General features: G+C 32.8%; 1 protein-coding gene across 1 annotated transcript; it reads right to left on the reverse strand.

Moving 5' to 3' along the window:
• Nucleotides 1–531: 531 nt before the first annotated feature.
• On the reverse strand, nucleotides 532–2,139 carry LOC149225324 (ethylene-responsive transcription factor 1A-like). Its single transcript, XM_089377055.1, has one exon. The coding sequence runs from the start codon at nucleotides 2,081–2,083 to the stop codon at nucleotides 944–946; it is 1,140 nt and encodes a 379-aa protein (XP_089233181.1). The 5' UTR covers nucleotides 2,084–2,139; the 3' UTR covers nucleotides 532–943.
• Nucleotides 2,140–19,329: the final 17,190 nt, after the last annotated feature.

Below are 19,329 nucleotides of genomic sequence, written 5' to 3' on the forward strand. Positions count from 1 at the left end.
TTGATAAAATTATTAAATAATTAACATTGAAAATAATTATAGTTAAATATTAAAATATTTGTTAGGAGAAAAATTAATTTTGAAAATACTAATATTATTATTATTTAAATATTTATATAAAAATGTAGATGAATTAAATGAATTTCAAATTATTGTTTTTTTTACTATAAAGTATATAATATTTGGACGTGAATAAAATTCTACAGTTTAGTATGAGGGGATATATAAGTTTGACCATATAGATAAGTTTGACTATTTGATGAATATCAACTTATGTATAGAAAAAAAAAAAATCAATTCTTTATAGTTAATTTTTATATTAAATACTATATATACTCTATTCTAGATCCGATCCGACTCCTGTTAGATTCCTATTTAATATAGATCTATGATGATAATTTGTTCGAATCTGTAACGTTATTTTACCAAAGATAGTTTTTTTAAGACCTAGCTATGAATTATAGACTCGTTAATTATAAAGGTTTCTTCAAATGTGTAACGGTAAAATAAATAGAGAGAATGGCAGTAGGATAACACAGAAAATAAATATAGGGTTGACTTTATGTATTCTTTGACGGAACAAACTGAAACATATCCAATGGCAAACGAACAGACTCTTCTCGAATTACAAATTTACATTTCCTTCTCACTGCCTCTTCCACAATTTGCTGAATAGCCTCTGAAATTGATCTCCTGTGCACTCCTCATTTCGGCGCTTGTATACTGAAAATTCATATTAAATCTAGCCATTGATTGCAGATCCTTTTTTCACACGGATTTCTGTATTATTTTCTTTAGTAGAGTACTGAAACAAAATCCTTTTGTGGAGCATGGAATCCATACCGTGGAGGGTAACAAGATCAAGAAGAACAGAAGGGATTAAAAAAAAAATGAAATAATTGTAAATGGTAGAGAAAGTGTATACACCAAAGAATGGACAACCTTAGTTCACCATAAGTTGTCCAGGGCAGAGGAAATTGTAGATGCTCATGTCGATTCCACTCGGTGTGAGTGGCGGTGTTGTCATCCTCCCACATAAAAGCTCATCCACCATATCCTTCGACATCATCTCAGTCTCCCTCGTAAATTCTTCCAATTTCACCCGACATTCTCTGCCAGAGTCGACTTCATCACCAGCACTGCGTTCCCTCTTCCTGGTGGTGAGATTTTGAAGAAAATCTTCTCCATTACTCTTTGGCTTCTCTACACTGCTACATGTGTTATTGCTCCCTGAAGCAACTTGGAGCGGGAAATTAAGCAAAGCCTTAGAACCCCGCATCTTGTAAGCGGCACGGTCATAGGCGACCGCCGCCTCCTCCGCGGTATTGAAGGTGCCGAGCCAAACTCTAGCCCCTTGCCGTGCAGAGTCCCTTATCTCCGCAGCGAATTTCCCCCACGGTCTCTGCCGCACGCCTCTGTAATGCCTGCCCACGTTCTTCTTCTTCGCCACCGCCTGCTGTGTTCGCGTTTCTTGACGGACATCGGCCTCTTTCTTGACGGGAAAGACTTCGGCCTCTTTCTTGACGGGAAAAACTTCGGCTTCCTTCTTCGTTTCCATCGCCGTCTCCTCCTTGGGCGTTACAGGCATCCATCCCTTGTTGGCGGCCTCTTTGAGCATCCCGTACAGAACCATGTCCTCAGAATCGTTTTCGTTTAAAGGAAGCTTCGCCCAGGCAGCGGATAAGCAAGGGCTGACAGACGGAGGTGTAACGCTGGCGACATTTCTGAATCCTCGGCCGACAGAGAATTTCTCCCAGTCGAAAGATTCACGTCGGGGAACGGAGACGGATAAGGAGGGACGCGAGGGCTTAACGGCCGGAGTCGGCATTTCCGTCTCCGTCTCCGTTTCCCGTCTGTTGTCGTCGACGGAATCGCCTGCGAGTGCGCTCTGGATGAAGCTCTCTACTTCAGGGCTTGAGTTTCTGCTGGTATCAAACAGGCTATTTCCCATCATCGCACAGAGGTACGATTCTTCACATAGGCCGTCTGAATCTTCAAGTAAATGGCTCCGGATTCGATCCAGGAAGCTCATTTCTGCATATTGTTGTGGTTCTTGATATTGCTGTGTGCTGTTCATTGCCATTTTCGAAGTTTGAAATCAAAAGCCTCTCTTGATATGAGACCTTGGTGATAAGTATGCTTGGTATTTATAAAGAAAAGTTGAGTCCTCAAAAGGCAATGAACGGTGGAAACTTCATCGTTGGTAGGTTGTTCAATAATTTATCTTCCAAGTCAAGTCGGTTTATGTATTGCTGTATATTAATATATTATTCCTGCCTTTTTGACTTTGGCAATTTTCCAAATTTAGTGTTCCCATCTGACCCCACCCGTAGTCATTTTTTCCGTCATCATGGCCCCCATGATACAGACGTGGTCATCCAAGCTATGGTCACGTCGTTGCAACTTGCAATTATTTTGTCCTTTTATATGACAAAAAGGTGGACAACGGTGTTAGGTGGAATCGAAAATTCTTGGCTAGATTACAGGGATATTTTTGACCAAGATGAGTTTACCGTATTGGCTGACTAATTTTAACGTCAAAAGGAAATTAAATTGATTTATCTTTTTTGGAAATATCACGTTTTTAGAAGTAGTTTAATTTTATTATTCTCTTGGGAAGTGGTATTTAATCAAATAGAAGTGAAGTCTATAAACCAAAGTTTAGTATATAATATTTTAAAATATAAATATTGATACGTTTTTCTTTGTGGAAGGATGGGCAATTAAGATTTATATGATTATGAGAAGAGACCAAAACCCACCTGACTACCCATTCCCTTACCATAAAAAAATAAATAATATTTAATTAAATAATTCTCAGATTACTATAATTAATAACAGATTCGAAACTTATGGGTATTACGCTGCGTAATCCTCAATTAAAAAGCATAGTGATGATTACGAGAATAGACTAAAACCCGCCTAACTATCAATTCCTTTACTCTTCCGTACAGTAAATAAATAATAAACGATATTCTATAAATAAATGATCATATTATTATAATTATTACACGGATAATAGAGAATCATAATGAGATATGGTGACACATGGTGGACAAACTTGTAACAATTAGCGCAAAAGCATTAAACGCCAAACAACACTTTATCCCGTCATGCTTACGATAGAAATGAAATCATGGAGTGTTTAGTTAATCTCCAGCGAAAAAAGAAAAGAGGATAGTGATTATTGGTTTATTTAAAAGTTAAAAAAAAGGCAAATGGGGCGATAGTGATAGTTGTTTCGTCAAGGATACTATTAAAACTACGGGTGGAAATTAAATTTTAACCAGACATCAAATCTTATAAAATCTAGTTTCCTAATTGACTTTTAAAAGAGATATTAAGTCATATTATTAATAGAGTATATATTAATTTGTTAAAATTAATTAATATATTAAATAAGATTAAATATAAGATAATAATTAATTTATTATTATTGTAGTAATTATTTAATGAGTAAATAAGGGTAAAACAATTTATTTTTTAATTAAAAATTGAGTGGAATTAGTATTGACAACAATATTAGTTAATATTAATTTATGATTTGGCTCTTTCATATCCACTACTCTCGAAAGTCAATACTAGCATTAACTTATGATTGGGCCTTTTACATCCACTAGATAGGATCACCGATACTAGTATTAACTTATGAGAGCCAATACTAGCATTAACTTATGATTGGGCCTTTCACATCCACTAGATAGGATCATCTTAACTTATGAGAGCCAATACTAGCATTAACTTATGATTGGGCCTTTCACATCCACTAGATAGGATCATCGATACTAGTATTAACTTATGAGAGCCAATACTAGCATTAACTTATGATTGGGCCTTTCACATCCACTAGATAGGACAATCAATACTAGTATTAACTTATGATTTGGGCCCTTCACATCCACTAACTCTCACTAGCACCCCTGGGTTTTGACCATGTGACCTCTTACAAGGATGCACATGCTCTTAACCATTGTGACCTCTTACAAGGATGCACATGCTCTTAACCATGAGGGCCCCTCGAGCCTCATCACAATGGGCCAAAATTAATTTATCAACATGTACAAACTCTACCTTCCTCAAGGATGTGCATGCTCTTAACCAGTAGGGTCCCTTGTGTAAGGCCTTCGTGCAGCAGGGCGACGGCGGGCGATCGTGCACGGGCGCGGGCGCGTTCAACCACGATGTGCGACGGGTGCGACGGAGCGCGGAGGAAATGCGACAATCCTTACGACAATATGCGACGTTAAGTGCGACGTTAAGAAGAACACTTAATTCGACTAAGTGTTGAGCGATTACATATATGCGATGTTGAATGAAGTAAAGCCGACTTGTTTATGTGGGCGTATGTGCATGATTGTGGGGTCGGCCATGGGGTGGCACACCCCCTCCAAAACATACGTAGGATGCATATAAACATGTGGAGCATGAGGCTCATTAACACAACGAACTCTCATTCACTCCTACGCATAAAGGAGAAGAGGAAAACTGCGCAAGGGGTAAAAGACTGCGCATATCTCATGCGTAGGTTATCCAAGTACAGTTTTGGTGAATTCTTGTGCCGGGTGAGGTGAAGGCAAGCGTGTCGGGGTTCAGGTTGGACGCAGATTTGTGCAGGACTTGGTAAGGAGGTATAAGTGGCTCGAGTGAGCACTTCTCTTTGTGCAAGGGTACACATGAATGTAAAAGGTTGTTCTATGCCTTGATTGTAAAATATTCTAAATATAGACTTGGAGTTTTGCCAAGTATACTTGATGATTGTATTATTGAAAAACTGATATAATATATTGTCGGGTAGACTCACATTACGGGGAGTTGCCCCTCCCCTTTATACTTGTTGCAATTGTTGTTCTCGGTTTAATTGCATAATGATAATGAATGAGTATGGGCTTCATTAAGTATAAAGGATAATTGCATTTTACTTAGTTGCGAAACACAAGCTAAGTATGTTAATGTGAAAGTAGGCGTAGTCCACGAATGTTAGTATTGGTGAAAAGAACGCGTTCGGTGGTGCCGCACCTTGCTACAAGTGGTTGGAAGACTACCGCAGGTGTAGGGGCGTGACACCTTGAGCCTCATCACAATGGGCCAATATTAATTTATCAACATGTACAAACTCTACCTCCGCTTTTGAACTTGTGACCTTTTAGGAGAAAGCACATGCTCCATCACTTAAGCTATACAAGGGTATGATATTCTTTATGGTTAAAAACCTTTTAGGAGAAAGCACATGCTCCATCACTCAAGCTATACAAGGGTATGATATTCTTTATGGTTTAAAACCATACAACAATAAAACTCAACCATTACAACAATATTCATGGACGCATTAAAACTCAACATGTAGCGAGTGAGAATTTTAGTTTCTGTGTGGAGGATAATAATCTTTTTGCCCAGCCACCTGAGATAACCTCAATTGACAATTAAAATGATATTAACACTAAAACCATATTTTAATGATTGGATATACATAAAATATTTCAATGTCAATTTTAAGTTAAAATTTATATAAAGAAAGTAATTGAAAGTAAAAAAAAATCTTATTCAGTAAACAAGTGCTTTCTACATTTGGGTATGAGAATGATGTCTAAGTTTGTCAATCCTTAATACAAATTTGACACATTACATTTTTTAAACAATCAATATTTGTATTAATAAAAATATTTCAATGTCAAATTTTTCTTTATATTAAAATCAATTAAAAATATTATATTTTTATAGTTATTATAACATTCCAATAATATGTTACACAATAAAAAAAACTATGTGTAATTCTTTTTGAATTGAATGATATCACCTCGTCATTATCAAGATTCTATTCAATTTTTTTTACATTGAATGATATCAAATAGTCATTATCATGTTTATAAAAGATGCTAATTACATATATCAATGATTCATTATCATATTAACAAAGAGTCTTTTTACATTGAATGATATCAAATAGTCATTATCATGTTTATAAAAGATGCTAATTACATATATCAATGATTCATCATCATATTAACAAAGAGTCTTTTTACATTGAATGATATCAAATAGTCATTATCATGTTTATAAAAGATGCTAATTACATATATCAATGATTCATCATTATATTAACAAAGAATTGTTAGTGTAAAAGTTATATCATTTTAATTAAAAATATTTTTTTTCAATATTTTATTAAAAAAATATTTTTTAAATAATTACATATATATATATTCTAATCTTAATTTTTCAACTCTTTTTATTAAATACAATAAGTATTTACTTTTATGCTAAATATATATTAAAATTTTAATTTATATTATTGTAATAAAATAATATAACCATGAATTAATTATTCTCAACATTTTTTTCTTATTTTTAAAAACAAAATTATAATATAATATATAACCTTAAAAGTTTACATTAACTTGAATTTGTAATTTTCTAAATGTGGATGTTCAAAAACATTTCTATTATCATATTAAATAGAAAACAGTAAATCATATATATATATAATATCCACAAAATTAATCTTATTGTTGGAATTTATAACATCATTTTTATTACATTTATTATATATATATATATATATATGATACTTGCAAAATTTATCTTTCTGCTTTGTTAGACTTTATAACATCAACTTTTGGACTTTATAATATCAATTTTTTGATATTGATATAAATTCCAAAAATTAATAAATAGGAACAAATGTAGTTTTAAAGATTGAATTTTTTACTTTATAACATCAATTTTTGATATTATACAAATTTCTAAGAATTAATAAATAGGAAGACATGTATTTTCAAAGGTTAAATTTTCACTTATACAATATTGTTATTATTATTATTATTTGTGTAGAATTTTGTTAAGTAAATATACAATATTGTTATTATTATTATTTGTGTGTAGAGTTTTGTTAAGTAAATTTACATCAAGATATTAGGTTAATTTTATTGAGACATTGGTAGTAATAATATATAGTATTAAATTTGTTGTATTAAATATAATTAGAATCTTTAAAGGTTTAAGGAGTTTGATTATAATGGTTAGAGTTGAGTAGAAAGCTCATTTGGTAGTGACCAAGGTGTTAGTAGATTTGACTTTTTAAATTTTTTTAATATAAATCATATATATTATTATTGTTTCTGTAATTATTTTTAATTATTTTCTTTCAACAGATTAATATCACACCCAAATAAAAAGTCAGAAAAAATAAAATTGTTATTTATTGAAGAAAGAATTGTATTATTAGGCCACCAACAATAAATGTGCATAATACCCAAAAATAAAACACCCCATCAATTTTATCATTGATATGACCTTACATAAGATAATGATAATTTGTCACGGGTTTAGAATTTGAAGTTCAGGTAATATGGATATAATTGTTTTATTTTATGCGTTCACGCCTCATTTCTTAGTATTGCATTTTCCATAATTTGAGGTCCTCCAACTCGTATTCAACAATGTTTAGGTTGATCTTGACGTTGAATTTTCTATGATTCTTTACCCTTCGAGTCACTATTGGTTATGAAGAGATAAATTATGAGGAGTCCCAAATAAACATTATGGGTACGGTGTCCCCCTCCCATACTGCCAGATGTGAAAATCATTAATATTACATCCAGGTTGGGAAACGACCTTATCAATATCGTTGACAAAATATACGAAAAATAAAATTAGAATATTGTTTTAGCGAATGAGCCTTGGTTTTAACCCACGTGATCTTTGACTGTTTGTTCAGAAAACGAGGTCATTCACGGCCAGTGACCTCCTGTCAATAAATACGGTCGCAAGTGCCATGCTCATTGATAAGGCGGCACACACGTGCAGGGCAACAATTGCAAGCTTCTCGAATTTGCGTGCTATTTATGGCAATAATTTTGACGGTTGAATTTGCGTGCTATTTATTGCAATAATTTTGACGGTTGACTGGTTCATGCACTTACCCAATGTAAATTAATTTACTTGAGAAATGGCCAAAGTATTCCCTGAAATGAGAGATATTCATTATTTAACTCTTTCACATTCAGTTATGTGAAAATCAAGTTGTTTTTACCTGGTCTAACCTCTCACTTCATTAAAATAGTTTTTAAAGTTTAAATAAAAAGTATTTTAAATAAAAGTGTTCTTTTAAATATTAATTTTATAAGTTATAATTTGTATTAAAGATTTGTGATTAGATAAGAAGTTGACTATGAGAGAAACTGCATCGTTAAGTATGCTTGAAAAATCACGATTCCCAAATATTTGACTCACATATGATGATTTATTTAGTTTATTTTAATTCTATTTTTTCATATATATGTAACAATACTCAATTAAATTATTCAAATTAATAAAGTTTAATCATATATATGTAACAATACTCAATTAAATTATTCAAATTAATAAAATTTAATCATTTTAATTAATTTGTATGTTACACATGCCATACACCAAAGAATAATACTAACAAGCTAATTCCAAAATTAATATTTTAATGATTAAAATACAAAACCTAACCAAACTTCAACAAAGGAATTTATTAAAATAACTTACTCATTTCAAAGCCATGATAAAGCATGATTCCTTTATTAAAATAACTTACTCATTTCAAAGCCATGATAAAGCATGAATCTATGGGCCATTTCTAAACCTTTTTTTTTTAAACAATTAGCAACCTCCCCGTTATATGCAACAACCCACAAGTTATACATATTAGAAACTCATAGTTCAGCTTAGGACCGAAACGTCCGAAGGCCGCCAAAACTGACACTGGGATCCCAGACTCCAACGACACCCTTATCTTTCCAGCCTTACTATAACGGGCCACATTGTCGGAAACTAAACTTGAACTCGAGTAAATGAGATGGAACACCACCATCCCAACCACTTGAACTAAAATCCATTAACCATTTCTAAACATTTTTCAGAATGAAGAAATTTCTTGTTATGAGGTATAGTCTCATGATGATGTGGCTAGACTCTATATTTTCTAAAAGTATATCGTGCAAGAATTTGGCGTATTGTGCAATGTCCCCTAAATTATCGCTTAAAATATAATAATTTTCAACTACTCTTGAAACAGTAAGGTTCATTGATCAAATGGACAATGCACTTACAAATTCCTCTAGTTACAAATAAAGTAAAGATTAATTATATTCCAGGTTACGCCAACACAATTGTTGCAATGGAGACTAATAGTTTAAATCAAATATACATTGCAAATATTTCATTATACCTTCTTGAGGTTGTCAAAAGCTAAAGATTTCTACCTAATATAAAAACCCCAGGGGCCGTACAAACAAACCCTATGCTCCATAAGGGAAACTGAAAAACAGGGCACACAGGGCCCCCAAGTAACCCAAATGGGTGCATAAATTACAAGGGCCAAAAAACCCCAAAGAAAGCAACAATCCCATAAGCATGTCCAAGACACAAAGGCGCTACAAAATCACGCAACCTTAATAAGGACCACCGACAATAAGCCTTAAAATTGGGCACATGACGCCTAGGTAGCCGAAACATCAAGCCCCAAAACGGGCCATCAAAAAACTAGGGTGAAGAGCCCAGAAGAACACGTGGAAACACGTAATAAAAACCACAACAAACACAACCTTGAAAGAGGGGATTCCCATTGTAGCAACAAGATAAAGAAGTACAAAGACAACAATGAAAAAAACCACAAGTAGGAACAAGGCACCCAGCAGCAGCGACCCAAGTAAGAATCACACGTGAGCACAAACATAACTACAACCACACCCAAGAAACGCTGCCAAAGAGAGCAGCAAATGGAGAATGATGGTGGACACATCAGGGAAAAAGCCTGGAAGCTTAAACAATAGGAGGGCATGCCGCCCTAAAATCCATGCAAGAAAAGCCTAGAACCGAGCAACAATAAACAGGGTCAAAAGGCCCAGGGCAACTGACGACATCCACAAGACTGAAAACCATAGACACGGCAACACGAGGGCCATAGACAACGACAACAAAAGATAGGGCGTTGACACTAAGATTCCCCGAGAAGACAAGCCCCGGAACAGGAGCACTCATGGTAATAGAACCTGACGAAACTAAAAGGGCACCACGAACCAAAATCCATAGTTGCACCAGCAATGAAGAGACACTGCGACAAATCAGATGAAAGGAAGCACAAACCAGGGGCCGAAGCAACTAGAGTTTAACCACTATGTCATTTAACACCTTAGATTCTATTTTGTTTTGACACGAACCAAGGGCCGAAGCAACTAAAGTTTAACCACTATGTCATTTCACACCTTAGATTCTATTTTGTTTTGACACGCTTATTTAAGCGTTTAGTTTTTGCAAAACTAAAAAACTTTATAGATTCAGTATAATTTATAAGTTAAATATCAGCATTTATATATTCTTTGATATATATTTAATTTTTTGTTAATTTCATTTTTTATATTAATATTTATTTTATTTTTTGTTTATTTATTTACAAATAATAATTACCAAACTATATTAGTAAATTGAAATTTGAAAAATACATTATTTTTAAATAAAAATTATTTATATATATGTTATTATTTTTTTAAATAATTAAATATATATATTTTTTCCGTTTAATAATTATTAATTATTTTAGCATTTATTGCTTCATGCAATTTAATGTAATCAAATAATTATTTGTACATGAAACATTGCTAATTTAATGTGTTGTTTTTAAATAAATAAGGATTATTTTGTTTTGATATAAGTTTTGTATTTTGATATTCATATAACAATATTAAATAATTATTTTTATATAAATAATATGGCTAATTGCTTTTTATTTTAATTGTGTTAATGTATTGAAGTTTAAAGTGTATTATTTTTAATGAGATAAAAAATATTTTATGAAGATATAATTTAAGTATATTTAATATGTAAATAATTATGTATAATATTTGTTTTTTAATAAATAAGAATTTAAATTTTGATATAAATAATATAAAATATTTTAGTTAGGTTATGTGAGTCCACTAGCACATTTAACTTATGGGTTGAGTAGGTATTACATTTAAGTGGTCAAAATTACTTACGGATCATGGTTAGATTTTTGCCTACAATTTAGATTCAATTTCCTTTACACCATGAAGTGTCTTAACAAAACACTGTATCATCCTCTACTCTATATCTAAAAAGATTAATATTCTTTTTATTTTCATTAAAGTTATCATTATTTATATAAAAGAGATTATAACTTCATCATATAGAAAAATAATATAAAACAAAATTTGAGAGTTAGATATTATAGTTTCAAACAAACTCAAAATTTCAAAATGACTACCAACCATTCTTCTAGTTTTAAAAGCATATCTAAAATGTCTATTAATACCTAATTTAATAAATTGAATTAGACCTAAAACATAGTTACAAAATAGATAAAAATATAAGATTTAAAGAAAACATTACTAAAACCTCTTGCTTGATGTTACTTTAAAAGTAAATTTCAGTATCTTATATTCTCATTTGTGATCTCTTTATGCATTTACTGGAATTGTATTTTTATCCTTTAGTCGTTGTTGCTAAGTAAAATTTTGGAAAAAAAAATGCTAAAAATAAGAGCTTTTAACAAGACCCAAAACCATTTCATCTAACCTATTCAAATTTATTTCCATTTTAATGAAAATGTTAACATTGACACAACACAATCAATGATAATTCACCATTTCATGTAACATATTAAAAATTATTTCCATTTTAATAGAAATTTTGACATTGTCACAACACAATCAATGATAATTCAATGTTTTCGGCCCTCTAGCAGTTTAGAAGAGAAGAAATTTTGTTAGTAAAAGTAGAAAAAACCACTTAAAAATCTTCAATTTACCTAATACTCATACTTCAACTCTCAAAATGATACATTAATTTAAGTACATTTAATCCTTAAAAGACCTACAAAATTACTAACTTCAACATGAGAATATCAAAAAAGAAAAACAAAATACATAACTGAATATCGCTTGTGAGCCTAAAACCTTTAGAAACCTTAAGGAAAAACAAAAAAAACAAAAAAAATCATTTGGCTTTCAATATCAATGGGATGTAATAAAATCTCACCTTAACCATTATGTTCTATTTTGTTACGCTTATTTATTTATCCTTTGCTTCACATGAAGATGTGTGAGAGATGTGAAAAGGCAGCATATGTGAATGGATTTCACCATGCATGAACCTTCAAGCCATTTATCTTGATTCTAAAATCATACAATTTAAAACGTTTAAATAATTTATATTTATAGAAAATATGGTTAAAAGAATATCTCCATGTGACTTAACATTCTTTCATTTAACAATACATTTTTATTTGCTTCAACATCTAGTATGCAGTTGATAGCCCTCTATCCTTAAAATAAAACAAAAGTAACATTTCCATTTAATTAAAGAATATCATCACCACCCTTTAACAACTGAATTAATACCTTTTGATTTAGAAAAGACTTTCTAAAATAGAAAAAAAATATTTATTATTAATAAATATGATATATTAATACCATCATATAAATTAAATAGTTAATAATTTAACAATTGAATTAATACCTTTTGATCTATTAATATATTTTTCTAAAATTTTCTAAAATAATTTTTTTTATATGATATATTAATACAATTATATAAATTAAATAATTAATAAACATATAATTATACAAATTAATTGGTTAATAAATTTCAATAAACATTAAAATATATTAATTAGCTAATAAATATCAATGGGTTAATAAATATCAAAACATTTATATTATGATGCATCTCCCATTATAATATTTAAAAAAAATATAAAAATTAACTAAAATTATAATTATAAGTTATAAAGAAAATAAATTATTAATTATAATTAATATTTAATATTTAATATATGAGTCTCTCAATTGGTGTGAGTGTAAAGTTGTCAAAAGAGGTTGGGAGGGGTGCATGTCACCCCGCTACCTTTCACTACAATTAAAAGGGGTGGCATGGCCAGTCCCTCACATGCAAAGCTACATGTGAACTTTAATTTCGTATGGAGTGATGATATTATTGTTGCAAGTTCTTGGGTGTGTAATTGCAATGTGTAGAGTTGCTTATTTAGTTTTGAGTGGGAGTGCACCCTCGTAGCTAGTGAATCTAAACTTCCCTTTGTGCTTCAATGCTACACCTATTTTAGAGGTTGGCTTGACGAGAAGATGGAATGCATCTTGGACTTTCCATGCATGGGGGTCGTTGGTTGTCGACTTACCGAAGACTATGATCCATGTTGGTTTCCTCGTCCCCCTATTCCTAGTGTTAGCATGGGAGTGTTGGTTTGTTGTGGTGACGAGTGGGAGCTTTATTCTAGGGCCTGGAGCTACCAGAGACGTGCGAAGTGGAATCATGTGGAATTATCAAGGGACTATAATGGAATTCGGTGAAAACCTCTTTCAATGGTCTTGGCCATGGTCTCTTTCAGCCTCAGTTCTCCTAGACTGCAAGGTAGGGTAGTTGGGTTCTCTGGTTTTCTTGTGTCCTATATTTATTAAGGTCTTGTCTATTTCTGTGGTTAGACTTGTGTTCATCTTTTGGCTCCTTTGTCAATTGTATTCTCTAGGCTCTTGTTAGTTCAGGGTTTTTGTGTGTTGTTTTAAGTCTGCTTAGGTCAATATTTTGGAGGTCTTTTTGTGGCTACATTTATATTCCTTTTCTTCCCTCGGATTTTGTGGGCTCTTTGGTTCTTCTTTCATAGTTTCTTGGCTTCCTAGTATCCAACTTGGGTAGTGCCTTTGGGCTTCAGTTGATTTTTACCTCTTGTAACCTATTTGAAGCGGTTTTTATTTTGCTTATGTGAGCACCCATTCGAGGAAGTTAGCTATCATTTCAGCATAGTGTTTGTTCTCTCTCCCTTTTGTAAGTAATGCCTAAACAACGGATGTGTAGCCACAGAGGGGTTGGCGAGTGCAACCAACAAAGAAGGTCATAGGCTTAGCCTCAGGCCCAAGAAGCAACAACAATTTATCATTCAGTGACCTCTCATAACATTTGAGTGGAGATTCAACAACTTGAGACAAATATAAAGCATGGGCGTCAAGCCTTCTTTGATTCAAAAATTACAGTAGAGGTCTCGAATTGGATTCTTGACCCTAGTCATAGCAGGGGAAGAAGGAATCTATACATGCACTCCATCACTTTGTATTGGCAACTGAAGACCCTGTAGGTCAATTCCTCAAGGAAAAACATGAAGAGAGAATTGAAATCATTTCCCTTTTTATTGAGATTTGAAGGGTGCAGTGCCGCTAGAGGTATTTCCGAGATAGGATGGATGCCCACTTGGCCCACTTGGAGAGTCATATTTTTTGTGACTCCAAGACCTTTGTGCCTAGTGGAACAAATGCAAGGGATCAGGCTCCTATGATATTCTCATACCCCTGAATATGTTGTTTAATGGTTTCGTTCTGTTCTTTAGTAGTTTTTTTATGGTATGGCATCACTATGCTTGGTTACAATCTAATATTGATACTTTTTATTTCCTTAAATAAGCCAATAAATCCAGTTTCCCTAGTGGTAAATTGAGAATTGATCATTTTTTACATCAGATTTATCAATGATGTAACTTGAAATCTGAAGGTAATATAAACTTTAACATACATACATATATATATATATATATATATGATGATGATGATGATGATGATGATGATGATGATTATGATGGTGGTTAACGTCCACTGAGACTAAACTTTGGTCTATCGGACCTAAAGAAACGAGTTATTTAGTTTGATTTAATATTTTATTCCTATGCTCAAAAAGCTTGGAGAGAAGCCTCTCAATGTCACTATAATTTTGACATCATAAAAGGCTAGGAAGGTCAGTATTACAACAAAGATTATGAAACTGAGCTCTAATGTGGTTGTACGCGGGGCACTCTAAGAGGAAGTGATTTTCATCCTTGGTGTTCATGTTCTCACAGAGATGGCAGATCCTTTCCATCCATGGTGTTTTAGGAACTGCCCAACGACCTGTTTCACTATGGAGTTCATGAGAGTTCGTTCTAATCTTGGCTATATTAATTTTCTTCTTTGAGCTAGTTAAAACAGAGAGATACTTTTGATCTTCTAGGGTGTGGTTGATGACCTTCTTATAATATCGTAATTTTCTTTTAGCTGCTAAATCTTTCTCACACCACATTTTTTCTTTGAACTTAGAAGTAACAATATTTTTAATGTTATTAATGTTTTGCAATGCAGCATTCTCGTCGATCTCCCAAAGGTTTAACCAGTCCCTGGTGTCTTTATACCAACCTCATTTGAACCTTAGGTGGCTTTGGCTGGAATTTAAGGCTAGCTTAGGAAGTCTATGGTCTCCTATGTTATTGAGTTTGTGCTTGTACAACGGAAGCCTAGTCATAGTTAGGCTCTCGATAGGGGAAAGACCCACTTCTATAAGGAGAATAGGATATGGTGTATTGCTTTTAATTTTGAGGTTATACGTTATAAAACGCTTCTGGATTTGCTCAATCTTTCTCCAGGATTCTCTATAGATGTTGCAACCCCAAACCTCACATCCATATAAGATAACAAGAGTGACTAAAGTTTCAAAGAGGAACTTCTTTCTATCCCACATTACGAGGTTTTCAGTTTTACAATTATTTTCAAGACCAAAATAAGCTTTCCACCCCCCATTAATCCTTTTCTCAATGCTATAGTTCCAATTGAGCTTGTGATGAATATCAATTCCTAGGTACTTGTAAGAAGACACTTCCTCCAAGTTACTATTGTAATACATAAAATTAGCATAAGTGTCCTTCTTGGATTTGATAATCATAACTTTTGTTTTGTCAGCGTTAACAGGCATACCCATGGTAGAGCAGAAAACCTTAAGAGGTCTAAGTTGCTTATCAATATCATATGAGCACCTTGCGAGAAGAACAATATCGTCAGCATAGAGAAGAAGGATGATGACTATCCAGCAAAGATTGTGCCAGCACAACCTGCTTCCTCTAAACAACCTTCTAGCTTGTCGATGTAAATTCCAAATAGGGTAGGGGAGAGGGGGCAACCTTGTTTAACTCTGATATTACACTTAATATCTTTCGACCACCCCTCATTGCTCTTTAACTTGGCAATTACATTCTCGTATAACCTTATAGCGGCAACTCTCAACTCGAAAGGAACCTTTAGCTCTTCTAATCTATTCCATAGGTTGTTTCTAGGAACCGTATTGAAAGCCTTTCTAAAATCCACAAAGCAACAAAAGAGATTGGATTTATCATTTCGGCATTCCTCCACAATGATCCTAAGCGTAACAAGGTGGTCCATTGTTGAGTGCTGCCTTCTAAAACCTGCTTGGCCTTTAGCCCGCTTACCTTCACCTTCAAGCCATATGCTCAGCTTCTTTTCCAAAATAATACCATATAACTTGGTTAAGAGAGGGCTGATAATAATTTTCCGATAATTAGAGGGGTTTTTTGTATCCCCACTTTTAAAAATAAGGATAATGAGGCTCTTAGTCCATGGTTTAGGGAACCCTTGCTTGATCGCTTGATTGAAAAGCTTGTGGATGTGGGGGATGAGGACAAAACCTCCAATTTTTAAGATTTCTGCCTGGTAACCTTCAATATCCTTAGCTTTCCCATTTGACAGGCGTTTAATCCCAAAATCAATGTCTTCTAATGAGAAAACTTCTTTCGTTGTGAGCAGGGTTTCAGAGTTATCCATTACATTTGGAGATTCATAAAGCTTTTTAAGATAAGAATTCTAGTCGTCTAAAGCAATTTTATTATTATCTTTAGTTTTCCTAGTTAGAATCTGCCTCTAGAATTTCTTAGGAGCTACCTTAGAGAGGTGTAAGAGATTCTCTTGTATTTTACGAATATACATCCTTTTTTTTCATTTTAGTTAGGGCTTTGTATATTTTTATCTTGCCAATTTTAAGAGATTCATGAACAGCTTCCTTAATTGCTCTCCTCACATTTTTACAATCTTTGTCATACCATGGGTTGGTATTGCTATTTCTTTTATTACATGAAACTTCAATTGAGAACTTGTTAATAGAATATGAGAGGGTTGTAATAATATTTAAGTAAGATTTTTATTTATGAAGATTCTTAATCTTTAGGTAAACTTTGTTACAATACCATGGACTGATACCATAGCTTATTAATACCAAATACTGAAAAAACCATAACTCATATTCATATGACATTGTTTTTAATTAATCAATTTAATTAAAAGATAAAAGAATATACCTACTTTTTAAATAAATCCCAACTTTTGATCGTAACTCTTACAAAAAGTATTCTAAAATATTTAATAAAACTTAAATATCTACTATATATTTAATAATTAATAAAATTAAAATAAAAATTTGAAAATCTATACTAAAATAGTTATACTTCTTAACCTAAATAATTACACTTCTCAACTTAAATATTGAGAAAAATAAATCTAAAATTAAAAAACCAAAAAACAAACAAACAAACAAACAAACCAACTAACCTACCTATGAGGAAGAACTCTAGGATTGTTGTATGTTGGGAAAATGGATACTCTTACACCTTGGAACTTGATTATGTTTGAGAAAGCTTCTTTCCAATATGGAACTTTGGGTGGGTAAAGCTTTGCGAGAGCGATCATTGCCCTCGTGGTTACGATCTTTTAGTTGGTGCGATCCAATCACAATCACGGATGGCAAAGAAGCATGAAGCATTTTCAAAATAGGAATAAAACAAGGGAATTTGTGAGGAGTTTTTAACATTACGACTTTTGGTTGGGGAAGTTGATGGATGCATGAAGCAACTTTAAGGTAGGAATAAATAAGTGAATTGGAGATAGATTTTTTAATTTTATTTTTAATGCATGTGCATTGTAAATATAAAATTGTTTTATTATTATTATTTTAAGTATGTATTTTTATTGATAAATATAGAAAGAGAAATAATTGAATTTTTAATTTTATTTTAGATGTGTTATGTTAGATAGTTAATTCTCATGATTAATTTTGGGTTAGTTGGGGTAGTCATTGGAGTCCAAGAAGACTCGGGAACTAATTTAATTGTTTTCTATATGTATTTATATATACAACATGTACATAATTCTTTGAGATTGATTAATATACATTTGATTTGGTTTCCAGTTTCGTGTGTTTTATAGTGGTATCAGAGCGGGTGATTCTCGTTGATTGAATTGTGCCACTAGTTTTGTGGCCTTCTTATGTGCTTGGAGTTTTGGCGTGCCATGGTATGAGAGACGTTGTGTATTTTTGTGCGGTTGTTGCGCCTGCGTTGGCGGAGAAAACATTGGATAAAAGCCTTCTCCATAATTGAAAGAAGCACTCAAGCAAGCAGTAAAGACCGACCCATAATGTTCTTAAACACATGAGAGCATGGTTACCATAAATTTGTGCACATTTGGTAATATGGGTCTTTCATATGTGAAGGAAATCTGGGAAACTAAAAAAAAAAAATTGTGATTGGTTCCATCCCTAAATGTTGTTGAGATCGTATAATAAATGTTGCGTATTGAAGCTATGCAGTAGATCATGAAATGCCTAGTTCAGAGTTAATGGTTTTTTATAGCATGTTTATAACGATTTTAGAGAAGAGACTCGTCATGACTGTTTACACTCACGCAAAATTTATATATTAGAATCCACAATGGGGTCATTGACGTGTGACTACAGATGAAGCAAATGAAGACAAACATATATAAAGGTACGCAAGTTTATATTTTGATGCAGACAATAATAATAGAGTGGAAGTGTCGTAGTTGTTGTACACTGCTATTCTATTGGGGTATTTGTATGACCTTCGACTAGGATTCGATCTACGGTCGGCCTCCTCTTATAGTGAACTTATTTGAATTTATGCTATGAGACTCCTCCCTTTGATTTAGAGCTAATTGACTAATCTTGACCCTTTATTATTGCCTCCGTATTTGAAATGGAGTTTAATATAGTTCGACGATGAAGAACAATGATAGGAAAGAAAACTGAAAGATATTGCATTGGTTGTTGGAATCAATCTCTGTTGTGATTTGTTTGAATACCAAATAAATACTGTGTGATTTTGAATTCTTTTACTGAGCTTGTGCTTCTGGAAAACCAAACGCTTAGGAGGAAATATGTTGTTCCTTGGAGCTATGGAAAAGGCTATCTGAGTATAGCTATGTGATTTAAATAAATTGGCATCTCACAATCTAATTTGTTGTTGTTGTTTATCTAAACTATTTACCATTGTTTATTAAATATTCAATATAGTTGCTTGAATTTAGTTAAACCATCACAATCATTTGGCAGTTGTTACTTGGTGTTTTGAATGGTCTAGCATCCCTGCAAGGGGCCAGCCGGCCATCCCTCCACTCCTTCCGATGTCAAATCGTGCAACGAGAAGCATTGTGGAATCCCGTAATTAGGCCCTGG

Source organism: Pinus tabuliformis, chromosome J, assembly GCF_031772625.1.
Source record: "Pinus tabuliformis cultivar Carrire ecotype Pingquan chromosome J, CPIR1, whole genome shotgun sequence".
NCBI lineage: Eukaryota > Viridiplantae > Streptophyta > Pinopsida > Pinales > Pinaceae > Pinus > Pinus tabuliformis.

Excerpts from the sequence above, each read along its gene's own strand:
- LOC149225324 (XM_089377055.1), bottom strand. The coding sequence starts at position 2,083 with ATGGCAATGAACAGCACACAGCAATATCAAGAACCACAACAATATGCA.